Below are 17,351 nucleotides of genomic sequence, written 5' to 3'. Positions count from 1 at the left end.
CATCAACACTTCAACTTGTTTCTTCAAGCACTACTGACATATACTTAACCACCCAGAAAATCTCCAACGACACAGCCAACAACAATTTAAGCTTGACAGTTTGGGGGAAGTTAAGTACTCAAATCAGGTTAAAAACAGCACACACACATTTCCAAATGTTACCTTTCCATTGCAAGATGACAACTACACTTTATCCTTTTTCACGTCTGCTCCTTTTTATCGCAGGCAACCAGCCTATGCACAATTATCAAATCATTTCAAGACCCAACCTCTTCACCTGATATTGAGCAGAACAAATGATCAATGTTGCCAGCAACACTATAACATCTGGGATGGGTAGAAAGGGCATGCTACTGCATGTAAATGAACACCCAGGGTTTTACAGACATCACAAACAGCTGCTGGTGACAGCGCATTTCTGCCTGGCAGAGAGGAGCTAAATAACATAACCAAGAGCTATTTTGCCAGCTAACAAGTACACAGACCAACAAAGACAACACAGGGATGGTTGCACAGCCAGCCTGGCACAAAGAGGAAGAAAACCACAAGACTTTGGCATGTCCTGTGTCTTTCTCACCAAAAGAGCTGAGCTGCAGTTTATCAAGGTGGTTTTGTTCAAAACTAAGTAAAGGCCACCTTAATACAGCAAAGACCACTCCCCAGCAATCACAGCAGCCTGAAAAGCAGTGTCCCTGTACAGCACCAGATACATACCACATCATGGGATAATACTGCCTGCTTTTAAAGCATCATGCTGGGGGTGATGCAAAATACCCCTCCTGCCACAGAGGCTGTGAAAGAGCTGCAGGCTCACACAGATCGTCAGCGACCACACAGGGCAGGACAAGCACAGCAAACATACAAACCTGTGGCACCCATTCCCTTCCCTTCAGAAATGCACGTGTTGTGAACATTTCCAGCAGCACACATTACCTTCAGCAGCAGCTTTACAGAGAGGTGAACAAACATTTAAACACAATGCAGCAGGCTTGCACATTCTTGAGCTAGCCTGGATCTTTTCTTTTCAGGGTGACTGCCACTCAACTACTTTCTGCTGTAACAACAAGTCTACTTAACTTTGCAACTTGTCACCTAAACGATGTGTAATGTTTGCACAGCTAAGGATACAGTGCTCAAACAGCACAGGTGGGGAATTGCACGCCGGGATGCATAACTGATGTCGGGTCTCTGCATGCTGCAAGGAAAAGGGCAACATGACTGATGGCTTTAAAGTAGTCACCTCACTGGCCTGTCAATAACCAGCCAAAAGCTAAGCAGGTTGGGTCAGGTTAGGACTGCAGCAATTGGCCACCTGAGTGTTTTGGTATTTTAGGCTTGTTGCTATAATAATGCTGGGTTTGTATCTCTAAATAAGAAATGGCTTTGAATACTTTTTTTCATACATCAGACGTCTTTCCTGGTGGTCTCCTGGTTGCACTCTCCAGGAGATCTGGGTTCAGTAACTGTTCGTGTTCTCTAGCTCATCGGACTTTAAATAAATACAGCTAATTCTGTTGCCTGAAGCCATAAACTGCCCTGTCAGATTCATATGGGTCACAGCTAGGTTGTCCCCACTTACTAGAAGAATAAGGGACGTATCCAAGGCAAAATGACTGCCACAGAGAATGCAGCTTTTGAGGGTTACACTGCACCTGGTGCCCCAAACCCTGCAGAAGCCTCTCTTAAACACTGGTCTTCTCTCCACATCTTTTAAAATAAAGACATTATTCTCCATATTGGTCAAAATAAGATTTCACAACAGCCCAAGAGAACTGCAGTAAAGCATGTGACACATGGAAAACATGATTAAAAAAGAACAGCATCTCTTTAATTTCAGATGCATCTTGTAGGACGCTGAGCTATGGATATTCATGTTCTTTTAGCAAGATTTTTACTGTTGAGAGGAATTAGCTACAAGCCTCAAAAAGTTTTTTCAAAAGATTGTTCAAAAAATTAACACAAACAGAAAAACCCATCTGAAGCAGCTTTTACATGAACTGTTTCCTGTCACTCTAGAACTTAAAGCATTCTGACATAAGAATGGCATATCAACAGCCATAATTGGCAAGAAGATGATAAATATATATATTACTTTACTTATTTTTAGTAAAAAGACAGACTTTAAGTCACTGTTACGTGCAGTTTTAATGGCATTTCTCTTGAAACAACATTGTAAGAAGCTGAATTGAGAACTGGGTATTTAAAACTACACCCAAGCCTAAGCTGCATGAAGACAGGTAATTGCAGATTAATATTCCACTGTAATACTTATGCACAAGAGTGCAGAGTTAAAGTTGCCATGGGAAACAAGCCTGAATTTCTTCTACTTTTCAGCAATTCATGATCATCCTTAATAAAGGTTTTGGCAGGTGATTTCTAATGTACTGAGCTTAACAGCCACACAAAAACCACACAAGAAGAAAGCTGCTACAGGGGGATGTCTAGATAGAAGAGGCAGGCACATCTCCATTATCCGCCTCTGGGTAAGATTTTGACATTCTCCGTCACTTGTGTGAGCCACCTTCTGCATTCCCATCCTGGCATAGGATTGCTGTGATACAGGCTCCACAGAGCACTGCTTGTGAAACACACAGAAGATACCTCACAGTCTGCTTCCCAGACTCCTCCTGGAGCAGGTTAGTGATTTCAGGGACAACATTCCCTCCTGGGATGTTCTGAGCCTAGGCTATGGCTCCCAAGGCAGCTTGCCTATCACACATCTACTCACTCTGAGCAGGGAGTTCAGCAGGGACTGCACATCTGTTGCTACAGCCTATATTTGGTGGAAATCAACATCCACTCCCATTACAAGGTGAGTCTATAAATCACTGCATCTCAGGAACAGAGACACATCATTCAGTTGTCCCTGCCTTGGGAACGAGACCATGGGTAAAGCAGTATGGGCAGCGAGAGGCAGTGATCATTGCTTCCCAGGGGAACACCACTGCCCTTGACCCTCCTTGATCCCCATTATGGGGGCCATACCACCAGACCTTCAATAGGGATTGGGCAGCATGAAAAGGAATGAAATAAAGGAGTCATCCGGGCTCCCGAATGAGCATGAAGAATTTCCCCAGGGATAATGCTAGCGAGCAGAAGAGCGTGAGGGGAAGCAGACGTGGCAGTTGCACACCTTGGTGTAGACAAAAGGACAGCTCTTCCCAGTTGTTTCTGGTAAGAAGCCAGAATAGTTTGAAGAGCAGTTAGCGAGAAATGTGAAATGTGCTGCACGGTGACAAGTGCACTCTGTAAGACTTTTAGGCTGAGCTGGCTAAGTTTAGATATGCCTACCCCACTAATGTAACCTGGATCACAGCTTAGCTCTGTATATGCAGCCTCCTTGTCAAATTCCAATGCATTTGAATTTCATTGATCTAGACTTCTATTTTCAGGTATTAAAAGCAGAAAAAGGATCAGGATCATGGTGAAGATCAGAACCTGACCATTCCTAGGTCCCAGGTGTGTCCTCAGACCAAACCTCCAAAACCTGTCTGCCACTGCTTCAGTGAAAAAACCTGCCACTAAAACCCTGCACAAAATATCACTGAAATACATGGCAGTTTGCCCACTATAACATACAGCCCAGCAGTGAAGAGAACATGCTGGTCAGCAAAAAGGTAAGTAAGATGTAGGTAGGGGCATCAACTAAAGTCTTATTTTATGAAGTTGCCCAATTCTGGCAGCTGTCTTCTGCCTTTGCAGCTACACTGATTCCCATGTAGCAAGAGCCATTTCTTTATTTGTCTAATTTGCTGGTGAGGATGTGAAGAACGGACGACCCTTTCCACACATGATGTGATACAGACAGGCAATAAACACAGCAGACTAGAAAAACAATGCTGAAGAACATCTCCACGTTAAAGGTGCTATCTCACCAACAAAATATATAGCGTATCTGCATTGGCCCAGACCGTTACTTTCCCTGGCAAGGACTTGGGGACAAAGCTCCTTAAAACAGTAGCAATCATATTCCACTCATGCTCCTTTTTACTGCCAGCTGTAAACTACCTCCACATGCATCATGGTTTTGCATCAAAATGTGCACAGACCAAGCCCATATCCAAAGGGACAAGGTAGATCCAATTTACAGCTTTGACAGGTCCGTGCACCCGAGGCAGAGCGTGCAGGAAATAGCCTGACATCTCACTTGGAGAGCAGTTAAGACCTTGCTAGCAGAACTGGATGCACAACCACAACAGCCTCTCACAAAGACCTAGCAAAAGAGCAGGGAATTTGAATGTTCATTTTCCAAGAAACACAAGAGGCAGGTGGCACTCACCAGGGCAATACTGGGGATTAGAAGAATCAAATTTGACCCTGACTTACAGCATCCCTTCAACAAGTGCAAGGGAAACCAGAGATATGAACACACAAAAACCACTCAGAATTCAGTATATACAAGGCCAATTGCTTGGCAGATGAGGACGAGAAATCCAAGTTCATTTTAGAGACTCAGAAATCCTGTTTATTTGTTACTAACCCAATGTTAGTTGTTTGGGATTTAGGTTTTTTTTACCCCTTTTTAGCAGTTTTCTAATTTAAATGGAAAACCTAGGCCCATCCGGCTGACAACTGAAAATATATTTACTAATACACTGTACTGTACTTCATCTGGATCTCTATACGTCTCAAGTGGTAAGTCACTGCAAAATCTCTCTGAAGCTGAACTCTTGTCTCATTACAATCCAGAGTTAACATGCACGCAAGATAACTGCAGCAAAATCAGACAGCTCCAAAATATTGTTCTTCTCTACTCAGAAACACCATTATGTTGCACATATATCATTCAGACTATTCTTGTCCTAAAGCTTTTGGCTACCAACAGCCTTTTTCCTTGCAGAATCAAACAAGGTTGCCATGAGTACACTACTAATGCAGGTTCCCAGCCAAAAAATTCTTACTCTCCCCCTCGTTCAGGCAGATGACAAGAATCTCATAAGATGACTTAAGCGATGGTTTCAGTTACATGTGAGTTGTTACTTCCTCAATGGAAAACCGGCTCCTTCATTTCATTCCCACTAAACAGTCTTGGCATTGCTCCTGAGAGAGCAAGTAACTGGCAAGAGCTCTGGAGGACCAGCAACAGAAAGGTGAGACAAACCAGAGAAAATGAGTGAGCCAGCACTGTGCGTTTTCCTTCCACCTCTCAGAACAGCAGCAGCAACCTGCAAGAGGGTAATTAACAGGACTGACTATTTACCTGAGGATGAATCTGTGGTTTATCACATGTAGCCTCAAAATCCAGCACTAGGAAGTAGTGATATCTCTGTGGAGGGAAGGATGACATTGCTGCCATGCAAGCTCCAAAGCCGTGGGACGCCAGTTTCCTGCTTATGATGGAGCTGTACTCTTTGAGAACACCAGCTGGGAGGAGGGAGTACACAGCTTGTCTTGCCCTTGAAAGTAAGTTTTGGGGAAACTTTGCTGCTCCAGTATGGAGGAGTGCTATCATTGAACATCCAGAGGCATCTGAAACTGAAGAGAGACTCACGTTACTAATGCAGACGTACATCTCATCTCTGTTAGCATCTCTCTACTGTCCTCTGACAGTGATTTCCTCTTGCTTCCCAGTGGAGGTTCCAGCATTGGAAACCTGAAATAACAGTACCCTGCTCTAAACACAACAGATGACATCTGGACTGAGCTCAAGGTGTCCAGAATACAGGCAACTGGAAGTTAACCACTGCAACAGCTCTAAATTAAGAACTAAGAGACACACAACAGTCATGGCTCCAGGCACCAGGCTGCAACCCCTTGCTGAACCTTATCATAGCAGAACACAACACAAACCACACAAAACATAGAAAATCTGTTCTAAACCTCACTGAAACAGATGATCTCCAAGAGGTCTCTTCTAACCCCAACCATTCTATGATTCTAAGGAGGTTTTTTGTCTTTTCATATACTTTTGATATATGGTAGGAATTCAATACAACAATACATATATCAGCACTACAACCCATCCAGACAGCTTGGCCTTGAAACACCTGTTTAGTTGCACCAAAACCTCCCATTTCCATTACAAATCCATGAATCTGGTGGCTGGAAGGCTCCTCCCCAGGGGAAATACTCATTTGCTCTGGGTATGAGGTTTCTCAGAGATGTGATTCTTGTGCTACACTCAATTTCTTCCTTCAGGTAGCTCAGGACTTCAGGAACTCTAAATACAAGCAAGACTCTATAAGGTTACAGGCTCCCTCCCAAAGAAATAGCTCAGCCGGCTATCACCTTCTGATGCTTCTATTTAACAAACGCTATGTAATAAAATACATTATCCATGTGAGACTCCCTGGATTCCCCCATGCTTTTTCTTTTAAGACATTCCAGGAAAAACCCAACAGGACTGTCACTGCCCAAGGCAGGTCAGCCTCAGGGCTGTTAACAGATTTATCTGATGAGAGTTCAAGCCCAACTCACAGAGGTGTTACATAGCTGGGTACAGTGACTGACAGCAAAACAGGTAACCTGCAACAACACAATCTTCTTGAACAAGGATAGAAGCACCCCTCTGTGTATGTACATATATATACGCACACCTTGCCATATAGAGATTTAAATCCATCCCTCCACCCTCATGGTTGGTCCTATTGCCCAAGGCTCTGGGCAAGACCTCCATCCCACCATGTGCCACCTGCCCGCTTGGCTTCTGAGTCCTCCCTGTGTCTGCACTCGCTGTTGGCACCACTGCGAAGGGCTGAAAGTGCCTGCTATGAGAGACGGAACCGAAATGGGCAAGGCAAAACAGAGGACTCATCATTGCCTGTGAACAAAGTGGCTGTTTGCACAAAAGACTGCGTTTGCTCTCTCCCATCCGTTAGTCCGTCAGGTAAATAATGCACGTGCCAAAACACACACTTAATGAGGTAAATAATATGCCTTGAATAACGGCTAAATCTGTATTTACCTGCGAGACCAGAGAAACTCGAAAGGACCAGATTAGGAGATAATTGCGGCTGAGCACGCTGTGTGCCTCGAGTAAACATGCATTTGGTAACCTTCCCTTTCCAAGGTTTCGAGTGAAAGGCAAAAATCAGAGGAGATGAGACGTTTAAGACTGAGCCAATGCCCACGCTGCCAATTCCATAGCATAAATACATCCCCACCTTGTGGCTTTCACATTCTGGGGGTGCGTGCTTTCTTAAAGCAGTGTGTCAGGCAGCAGGAACCTGGAAAACTGAAAACCCAAGTTACAAAACCATAACGAAGAGCCCAACATTGTCTTTATCTTAAAGGGGCTCAGTTCTACTTATTGCTTTTCCACCTACTGCTTTTACTGTCATTAATAAAGCATCACAGCCAAATAGAAGTTATATTCACTTCTAACCTGCCCCAGATAATATACATACTTTATCAGATAAGAAATATTTAAGATATACATGCTTTAAACCTTCAAACTACCGGCTATGAATCTGAAGGCACATGACAGCAAACATAACATCTCAGAACAAAGCAGCTTGTAAGTTAGTTGCAGTAAAACCTGGTCTTTAGCCTACTGCATAAAGTAAAACACACAGTTGGAGTGGGGGAGGGAGGCAGGCTCCAACCCCTATATCAAACACAGGCAGTAAAACATATATAATCCACCCACGTGCAGCAAGATCAGTACCTCTCTAATTTATCTCAACCGGCAAGACCAGGACATCAGACATGAACCCCACAAATCTTCGGGCTGGCCACACCACGCACAGTAGTGCAGCGGTTCCCAAGCCACTGAGCTACACAGCAAAGGTAAACCAGCCATCTGGGCAGGATTCAGGCACGGCACCATGCAGCCATGGCAGCACCACTCCAGATCCCAGCAGGCCTGTGTCCCACAGGTACCATGGGACATCAGCACAGGGAAATAACAGCCAACATCTAGTGCCTGTTTACATTAACAGCTTCCGCAGGTGGTCCATGTCCAACGACAGGATCAGGCTCCCTCCCTGTTCTCCTCTGTAGCAGAGGGAGCAATGCTCCAACCAAAGGTGCATGAGTGGGGTATTGCATGCTGATTCCCCTACACAGATGGCATACAAATAAGGGCAACCCCACTCCAAACTCTGCACCTTCAGCCAAATGAAGTTTGAACTGCATGTTTACCCAGACACTGTTCTAGGTGCCCTGGGAAGACCTCACATCATCTTCTTTGGCAAGGTCAGAGCATGAGATCGCTGGTGAGCAAACAGACTTTATTAGAAGTCACGTAAAGCATTTATAACTGCTATGACAATGCAAAGCACTCATAATTATCCTGTATTTTTTCCAACAGACAACAATGCAAGCAATGCAGCTTCAAAAATTAGAAACCCAGCTCTACCCATATAAATCCACATGTTCAGTGATTCCATTTCCAAGCCTATGTAAAACACCACATATATTTCTTACACACACAGGATCAGATTATAATCTCAGGGCAAGCTGTCACATCTGGCATTCAGAACTACTAGGTTAATATTTCGTATCACACAGCTCCGATTCCTTACACAGATACATATGAAACATAATGGGACCACGAACTGAGGCTGGACCTCAGGAATTATTTTGACAGATTGCACACAGACCGAGGAAAATGTGACAGCACTTTATATTTGCAACACCCAATAACATGGGAAACAGCCATGTGTGGTGGGTTTCAGCTGGAAGATAAAGTCTGTGTTATGTGCTGTATAGCAGCATGTGCCACACGTGACATCATCTAATCAACAACTGTCTTTAAGTCATTAGAAAAAACATCTGATCTGGCAATCAGTTACCTGCAGGGAACAAGCCAAGCTCAGGCTGACCACAGTTCTTGCTTGTTTGGTGGTTCGACAACATGATACCAAATCATGACAGTTTGACCACCAGCAAGTGAGGAAAGCCAAGAGAAAGGCAAGTGCCAGCTGCAGCCACCAGCTCCCGAGGGACCCCACCAAGTATGAAGCAGAAAATCTGCACTGGCAGCCATCATGCTCCAGGCTTCCCACTGGGGAAGCTGCTTAGGGGGGACCACAAGGGGCAAGGAACTCCTGCCACGTGGAGAATGCTGGTGACAAAAGCCAGCAGGGCACTGAAAGTGCTCTCTCCTACCTGCAGGGCAGCCCTAGAGCCACAGAGATGTGCACGACGTGCAGAGGATTCAAATCCATCAATGGAGAGATGAATTAGCCTATGAACTTGAGCTAATGGGCTTTTTGCATATAACATCATATTTACCTTCTACAACCACATCTAATTAAAGTACCCAGCAGTAAGAGAAGGCATGACTTTAACAGCTTGCCTTCAACCCCAAAATACTCCCCTCCACTGTCCGGTTTGATAAGCTGACGTGGAGTGGAGGCAAGAAGACCAACACCTCAGTTCAGGTTGGTACCTCCATTTACACATGAATTACTTTGTTATAGCAATATGGCCCTTTAAGATATTAAAAAACAAAAAATTCCCCATACCGATCTAAAGGACAAGACAAACAAATTAAAAAATAAAGCAACCACGCTTTGGGAGTTTCATGCTTCCTTTTAATCCCTGTGAAAAGCCTGGGTAGGGGCAGCTGTGACTCCTGGTCCTTACAGACAACTAACCTTTAGGCTAGAGCAGCCAAAACCAATCCAAAATGTAAGTCAGGTTTTTCTTACTTTATTCAATTATAGTGTCTCGTTTTATTAAATTATAAATATAAAAGGTAAAAAGATAGGGTAATAAAGATGCTTTTTGTAGAACAAAACTGGATACATTTAGGAACACCTGGAACAGAGTATAACAAACTTCCCTCTTGGTAGCTGTTCAAATGCATACTCAGAGGTCAAATGTGAGCCCATATTTCAGTTGTGCGAAGATTTAACTGAAGAACAATAGAGATAACTCCATATAGTTCTTTTTTTTTAATCAATCTTAAGCCAAACCCAAGTATTTCATTATATGAACAACAGTCCAAAAATGACAGCACCTGGCTAGCCTGCAAAGCAGGAAACAAGAGCCTATGACCAAAAGCAGCTTATTCCACTCTTATGATCCAAACTTGGAAAAAACCCAACAAAACAAAACCAGAAAAAATACATAAAGTAAAACAAACAACAAAACACAAAGCTTTCAGAACCATTTTAATAATGCCACATAGTTTTAGACAGGTAAATTTGCTTCTTTACTTCATTAGCCTCATGGTATCAACCCCTGAACATGAATCCAGTACACTTTATGATTACACTCCCTTCACTTTTGGCTGGGTTTGTCTCCGGTCCTGCTAGACAACCAAGCCTGTGTTTTGGAAAATGCATAACAGAATTTTCCCAAGCATTGCCACAGGATGCCTATATGCTGTCCCATTATTACTCAGCTCAGATACAACTTGGCATCAATCATTTTGTTTTTACAGCACTCCACAATCATACCCAGCCTCTTCCCACTACAGATGAAGAGGTCCCTGTTCTCAAGAACTTACAGTCTAAAATTAGATGCAATACAACAAGTGAGAGTAAGAGCAAAGAAGGATGAGGGTTACAGGAACAAAGTCAGGCAACCACTCATCTAGGAGGTACCTGCATCTTGGTAGTTCAATTAAAAAAACCCAATTCACTCTATATAGGCATCGGCTTCCCTCTATATGGGCCATTATAGAGGAGATAAGCAAACACAGAAAGGGTAGACTAAAGGATGGAGGGCACTCTTGGGTTAAGGAAGGTCTGTCCCGTTCTTGAGCTCATTCTTCCCGCTGCATTCCTTGGCTGATATGTCACAGGCACCACCAGATATGTCAGCTATGTCACAGCACCAGAATCTCTTCCATTGTGACACCACAGACGCGATGGCTTGTGAGATCACAATGAGCGAAGAAGGCGCTGATTAGTTAGGGAAGCACTTCCTGGGGCTATGGCACCCTATGAGGCTGGGAAACAAACACATCTCAGTTCACTTGACAACACAGTGAAACACGAGACTTCCACACGTGAACTCACCCAAACAGACCAACTAGAAGCTGTCCCAAAGATGCACAGTACAATTCCACTCCGATTTTATTAGACCACCTCTGCTAAGCAATCCATTTTTTTGTGACTGGTCTCCTAAGACAGGCTTTGCTGTGTATTTTTAAACCTTCTCCAAGAGTAATTGTGTATAGCTAATTGGGTGTAAGTTGGAGTCTAAAGAAGTTCCACAAAGTAAAGGACTGGTCACTTAGAGGAAATGTAAAGGAAAGAAACAAAAATTAAACCAAAGAAGCAACAACACAGATGCATACAGAAAAAGACTGGAAAGCTGCAGTGGAAGAGCAGATTTGTTATTAAGGAAAAGACCATTTGCAGAGGATCAGACCAAGAATCCTTTAGTCTAGTCTCCTGCTTCTGCATGGGAGCCATAAGAAAATGCTCCAGGGTGAAGCTACACAAAATGGGGTTAACCAAGCCAACAGTTCTGGGAGGCCAAAAGGAGGCAGGCCTGTCCTTCCCTCTCTGTTTTACTCTCCCGCTAATTACTTTACACCAGTTCCTGAGCTTGTCTGGCCCCTTTCTATGACGACTCAAGTTCAGGAACCTATAAAAGGACTAATGGAGCCAGAATAAAACACAATTAAAACAAGATAATTTCCTGCTGGTTTAGTGGAATGAATCAGCTCAGGGACAGGCTGGGTGAGTGCCAAAGCTCAAAGGAGAGGATGGGCTCACACTGGCAGAAGTGGAAGGAATATGAGCCACTGGGAGCTGTTGGTTGGCTCAGCCACTCACCAAGCCACATACTCAGAACAGGACAGACATGTGGGATGGCATGGCACTTTGCAGGAAATGGAGAAGGTATCTCAGCTTTAGCAGCATAAACACATAAAACTCAAACTCAAGAAGCCCACTGGACCATCCTGTCTGAACCTCATGTAATGCTGGCCATAAAGTTTCCACTTCATCATTCCTGAATTGAGCCCAAAGGCTTTAGTATCTTTCAGAAAAAGTTTCTGGCCTTGAATTGCAGCAGCAAGCATGGAGGCTCCCCGCTACCTTCACACAGCTCGTTCCAATGGTCAGTCCATTCGCTGTCGAAAGATAACACATCTTAGTTTTCATTCAAACTTTCCCAGCTCTGCTCTTTGGAGGAAGTTCAGAGATTCACAGCATTTCAGTGCTCTTGATCCACAGCAGAGCTCCCAGTGCCAGAAGTAAGAGATCTGTAGCTGCTTCGCTTCTAGTCAGTAAAAGCTACTATTACATATTGGCCTAATTTAGTGGAAAGGAGACATAGCAGGCTACCCTTTGTTTAATGGAATCTAGCACGCATAATTACTTGATCTTCATACACATGAATGCCACAGTTGTTCCAACTACTTCTACAACCGCACACCTTCATTATCTGAAGAATGAACTTGAAGGTTAACGCCTGAGAGTGTCAAACGAATCTCAGTCTGGATTTGGGGAGACATCACCTGCATTGCTCAATGCACTGGTCACTTTTGATCTTCACAAATGAATTCCGGAAGTGTTAAAAGAAAGGCTGTACTCTGCCAAAGTTCTGTCCTGGTAGACAAGCAAATGCTCCAAGCAGAGTAGCAGCTACAATGAGGAACATTTCCAGAAGGTGCCCCATGGTTTCCAGACAACCCTGTCTCAGTGAGCCTGGAAAACCAGCCAGGGAAGATGTTGAGCCTAATACTCAACCACAGAAAAAAAAAAAACCAACAAAACAAAACCCAAAAATCAAACAACTGCAACATATGCAGTTGAATTAAAAAAGAACAACAACAAACTTTTCTTGGAGGGAGGGAGTGGGTCAGAGTAAAGTACCTGCACAATGTACCTGGAGAGAATACAGCTTCTCAGCTGGCATTTGCCCAGCACAGGTAACTTCTCTTAGAGGAGAGAAAAGTTGTCAAATAGTATCTAGCAGCAACAGCCAGCGCCTCTGCTCTAGATTACGCTTTGAGAGCCACAGCTTGTGCTCTTCTCCCCTCACTCTCCTGTGTGCCATTGTCCCATGCTGGTATGTTAGCTCAGCATGACTGGAGGAAAACACTCAGGATGACCATTTCCAGCAAAAACACATGCTTCAGACCCAAGGACAGACTTGTGATAAACACACTGTGCTCTACAGTCTCACAGCCCTCCACTGGAGGTGGCTACTGGATCGATACTGGGCAGCCAAGTGCAAAAGCCTCACACATTTAAGCCTCTTCCAAAATGGGGAAAAAAAAATAATAGGAAAACAAAATCACGGCCTACCAAAGTTAACAAAACCAAAACAAGATAAGCACTGAAACAGCTGTGATAGGGCGTCCTAAAGGAATCAAACTCACTTCGGGTATCTCTCAATTGCAGGGCAGACACTTCAGGTCGTATCAGCGTATACTGAATCCAAGGACTTCTTTATTTAGCATCAAGCACATAAGCATTTTCTTTTTAATGCTTTAATGGGTTTCTCCTTTTGGATTTTGGTAACACTCAAATCTGTTTGCCTACACACACTAATTTAAAAAAAAAAACCAAACTCACCCACAAAATTCCCCAACACATCATTTGTGTAGGGAAACCCCCAGTTTGAGATGAACAAGGACCATGAAAGGGCCACTCTTTGAAACAAGACAAGCATTAAATTAACACACTATAAATTAACATGAAAAGCCAGTTACAAAGGCCAGAATTCAGTACTTGAAAAAGGAACCAAAACCATCTGAAATCAAATTTTCCAAGTGTAGATGCTGAAGAGTACCTGGACTTCTAACACATCACTTCAGAGTAATCCATTCTTGGAAACACAAGTTCAACCACCAGCTTTCAACATCAAGTGATACAAGATGCTACAATGTTGCAAGCAGCAACTAAAGGATAAAATAAATTGCAGTTACCATTAAAAAAAGAGAAATATATATAATCCTAAAACAACTAACAGCACCTGATGGGACATGTGTCATTGAGATACATCTGCCCGGTGTCCTGTGCACCTCATCCTTCCCAAGGCACAGTGCAAGCATTAGCCTATTTGAACACTTGCTGGTCCCTTGCATTGCAACTGAATATAAAGAGTTCAGACTAAGCAGGAGCTGTCAATCCACCCATTTCTGAAACCAAAGGCTCCATAAGGAAAGCAGACAAGTAAAGAAGTAATGAAACAAATACCAGACTTATTAGCAAGCAGGCCAGCAATGACCATGTAAAACCACCAGACGCAGGACTTGTGAAAGACAGAATGTAAGGAGTAAGTGGCAACACCTTTTCATTCATCTGAGTTTAGAAAGAACACCTGTTAACAGCACAGCAGCTTAGAAGAAACACCTGTAACAGTACAGTAGCAAGAAAAGAAATTCCTACTGCCAGTCAGAAAACAAGTAAATAGATCCTGCACTTCTAAGCCTTCTCAAGTTTACTTCAGTCTCAAGATCCAAGACAAGTGACAAGTTCAATCTCACAGCGTAAAAAAATAGAAAGGAAAGAAACCCCAACCAAATCTCTTATTCCCCCATCACTGCCATCTAGTAACCTTCACATCCCAAACAACATGAAAGTCCCCATTGCTCCTGCCTCCTACTCCCCCCGGGTACAGAGCCGATTCTCCCTTCCTCATGCCCCAACAGCAACGGATCCCGCTCGCGCTCGGGGGGCCGCTGCCACCACCGCTCTCCACACTTCCACCGAAGTACAGCCTGGAGAACGGAGGGCCCGGCAGTCCTGCGCTCCGGCGCAGAGGAACCGGGTCTCGGCGTCGAGCGGACGAGGTGCCACCACGCCTGCCCGCCACCGCCCCGTGCCCTCCTCTGGGGCCGGGGCCACCCCCTCCCCGGCCTCCCCACACCCCCGGCACGGCACGGCACCGCCCCGCCCCGGCCCGCAGCCCGGCTGCCAGCCCCACGCTCCCGGGCCCGGGCCGCCGCCCCAGCGCAAGCCCCGCCACCCCGGGGGAGAGGCCAGGCCGCGCCCCCCTCATCTCCCCCCTCCAGGCCAGGCCCACCGGGCCTGCCGGGCCCCCGCGCCGGCCGGGCCCCGCCGCAGCCGTGCCTCCGCCCCCTGCCCGGTGGAGGCCGTTCCCCCCCACGCGGCGGGGGCCGCCCCGGGCCGGCGCTGCCCCCCCGCCCCGCACACACTCCGCACCACGAGTCCCCAACACCGCCACTCACCTCCGCGCACTCTGACCCCCGACCCCGTTCTGAGCGGCAGCGCCGCAGGCCAACCGCAGCGCCGCCTGCCGCCGCCGGGGGCGGGGCTTCCTCTCCGCCGCGCCCCCCGGCGCAGGCGCACACCCCTCGCCGCCGCGCAGGGGACACTGGGGTTTGTAGTTCGGCGCCGCCGCACCGCCCCTTCGCCCTGCCTCCCCGCGTGGCCGCGCCTCGACGCCGGCGCCGCGCCGGGTCGCGCTTCTCCGGCCCCGTGGGAGCCCGTCGGCCTCCCCTTTCACACTGGCTGCAGCGGAGAAAGCCACCATCCCCTTGCTGAGTGACGCAGGCACCGGGAGCGGGTCTCATCAGCACTCATGCCATTACTTCACCTGGGAAGTCAGTGCTGCCGGTGCTGAGAACTCTGCTGGTCTGCGTGGTGCCCGGGTAGGGCTGCGGCAGTAATCACAGCTGGTGCCGGCCGGTGTTTCCTTGCTTCATTTGATTAAGTCAAAGTCAGGTCCCTCACCAAGCCTGGGGCTGTCTTGCCTTCCCTTAACTTGGACATCAGTCACCGGCTTCCAGATCTTCTGTGTTCATGCAGAACATGATCCTAAAGTGATCCTAAACCTGAGTATAGACTTGCCCAGTTTCCACGAGACACCCCAAGCTGTGTCATGTCTTCCCCACGCACATGGCTGGCACCCACAGCCAGGACACCCACATCTTACCTGCAATGATGCCTAATCTTCAGCCCACTGCTGCACCATAGAATCACAGGATCAAATGGTTGGAAAAGACCTTTAAGATCATCAAGGCCAGCACCTACCCCACGATTGCCAAGTCCACCACTAAACCATGTCACTAAGTCATCTACATGGCTTGTGAACACTTCCAGGAATGGTGATTCCACCACTGCCCTGAGCAGCCTGTTCCAATGCCTGACCACCCTTTGGGGAAGATTTTTTTTCCTAGTATCCAGCCTAAACCTCCCCTGGCACAGACTGAGGCTGTTACCTCTTGTCCTATTGCTGGGTACTTGGGAGAAGAGACCAGCCACCTCCTCAATCCATCCTCCTTTCAGGTAGTTGTAGAGAGTGATAAGGTCCTGCCTGAGCCTTCTGTTCTCCAGACTAAACAACCCCACTTCTCTCAGCCATTCCTCATCACACTTGTGCTCCAGACCCTTCAACAGCTTTACTGGAAAGCACAGGTGCAATGACAAGCATACTAGCTGGGGCCAGTCACCGCTTTGCTTCCCTGCATCAATTCATACAACCACATTGCAAACCAGCAGATCCTTTGCCCCATCCCTGATACCCCACATGTCTGTGAAGAGCAAATTCCATCACCAACTTGCACAAATATGACTGTGAGGGATCCTGGAGGTCACCTCACCCGTCCCCTGCCCACAGTTAGGAGCATTCCTACTCTCTGTCATCTTGCCATTCTCTTCAAATCATCCTTGAAGGCCTTCTCTATCTCTGTGCCTTGAAATATCAGACAAACCTAAGCACCACAGGGATGACTGATGGCCACTTACTGATGACCACTCTGCAAGAAGGGCTGGCTGCCTGGCTGGATCTGCCTGGTGCTCCTGCCTTTAATTGCATTGCAAGCTCTTCAGGCTGGATTTATCTTTTTGCTCTGTTTGTATGCAGCCTTGAACTCAGGAGGCCTGAATCATGAAAGTAGCATGTCAGAACTATAAAAATACCAACAGCAAACCATTTAATAATAGAAAGAGTTCCTTTAAGCCCTCTTAGATTTGGCATCTCTCAGCCTCCCACCCACATAAGCGAGGATAATGTGAAGTTTTACTTTTAAGCTTAGCTGAATCACTGTGATTTGTCAAGCCTTTGGTGACTAATGTATGGTTTGCCAGGAGTCCAGGAGAGTGAATTGAGGAGAGCCTTTGTGCTACGGTGTTGCTTGGATCTGTCCCTGTCCCTCCTTATCAGGGATGGGAACTGGCTGAGAGATGCTTGAAATTACACTATAACCCCAAAGCCTGAAATTCAGGGCTCACAGCCTGCGTTTCTGGGAGGGTGAGGGAGAGGAGGCCTTTTCACCACTGGCCTCTGCATCTAGCAGTAAAACATACTTTATGTCAGTCTAGACAAGCACTGAATGGCTTATAGGTGTGTGCTGTTACCCACACAGCACAGCAGGCAGGAGAGTTCCTCTTGCCCATGTTTTTGAGGGAAACCTTTTTCCCATCTGAGCATCTGCAATAAACAGTGGCCACATCCTGGTTTCTGCCACTCTCAGGGACCCTTGTGAGAGCCATACAAGTTGTCCTTCAGAGACTGCAGGACAGCAATGTGAT

General features: G+C 46.1%; 1 protein-coding gene across 7 annotated transcripts in view; it reads right to left on the bottom strand.

The window, feature by feature from the left end:
* Positions 1–15,175, bottom strand: part of ERI3 (ERI1 exoribonuclease family member 3) — a 131,222-nt gene extending 116,047 nt beyond the window's left edge. For 6 of the 7 annotated variants that reach the window (XM_057425881.1, XM_057425884.1, XM_057425885.1 and 3 more), the window contains exons 1-2: positions 15,047–15,175; positions 5,201–5,475 (exon numbers count right to left, since the gene is read on the bottom strand). In XM_057425881.1, the coding sequence (XP_057281864.1) occupies positions 5,201–5,452 (252 nt within the window). In that variant the 5' untranslated portion in view covers positions 5,453–5,475; positions 15,047–15,175. The other variant, XM_057425882.1, reaches the window with a different exon arrangement.
* Positions 15,176–17,351: the final 2,176 nt, after the last annotated feature.

The sequence above is a fragment of the Pezoporus wallicus genome, unplaced genomic scaffold (genome assembly GCF_028554395.1).
Source record: "Pezoporus wallicus isolate ANWC-B61680 ecotype Strahan unplaced genomic scaffold, APGP_CSIRO_Pwel_v1 contig_13480, whole genome shotgun sequence".
Taxonomy (NCBI): Eukaryota; Metazoa; Chordata; class Aves; order Psittaciformes; family Psittacidae; genus Pezoporus; species Pezoporus wallicus.
Note: the sequence above shows the minus strand (reverse complement) of the source record. Positions and strands in the feature narration are given on the sequence as shown.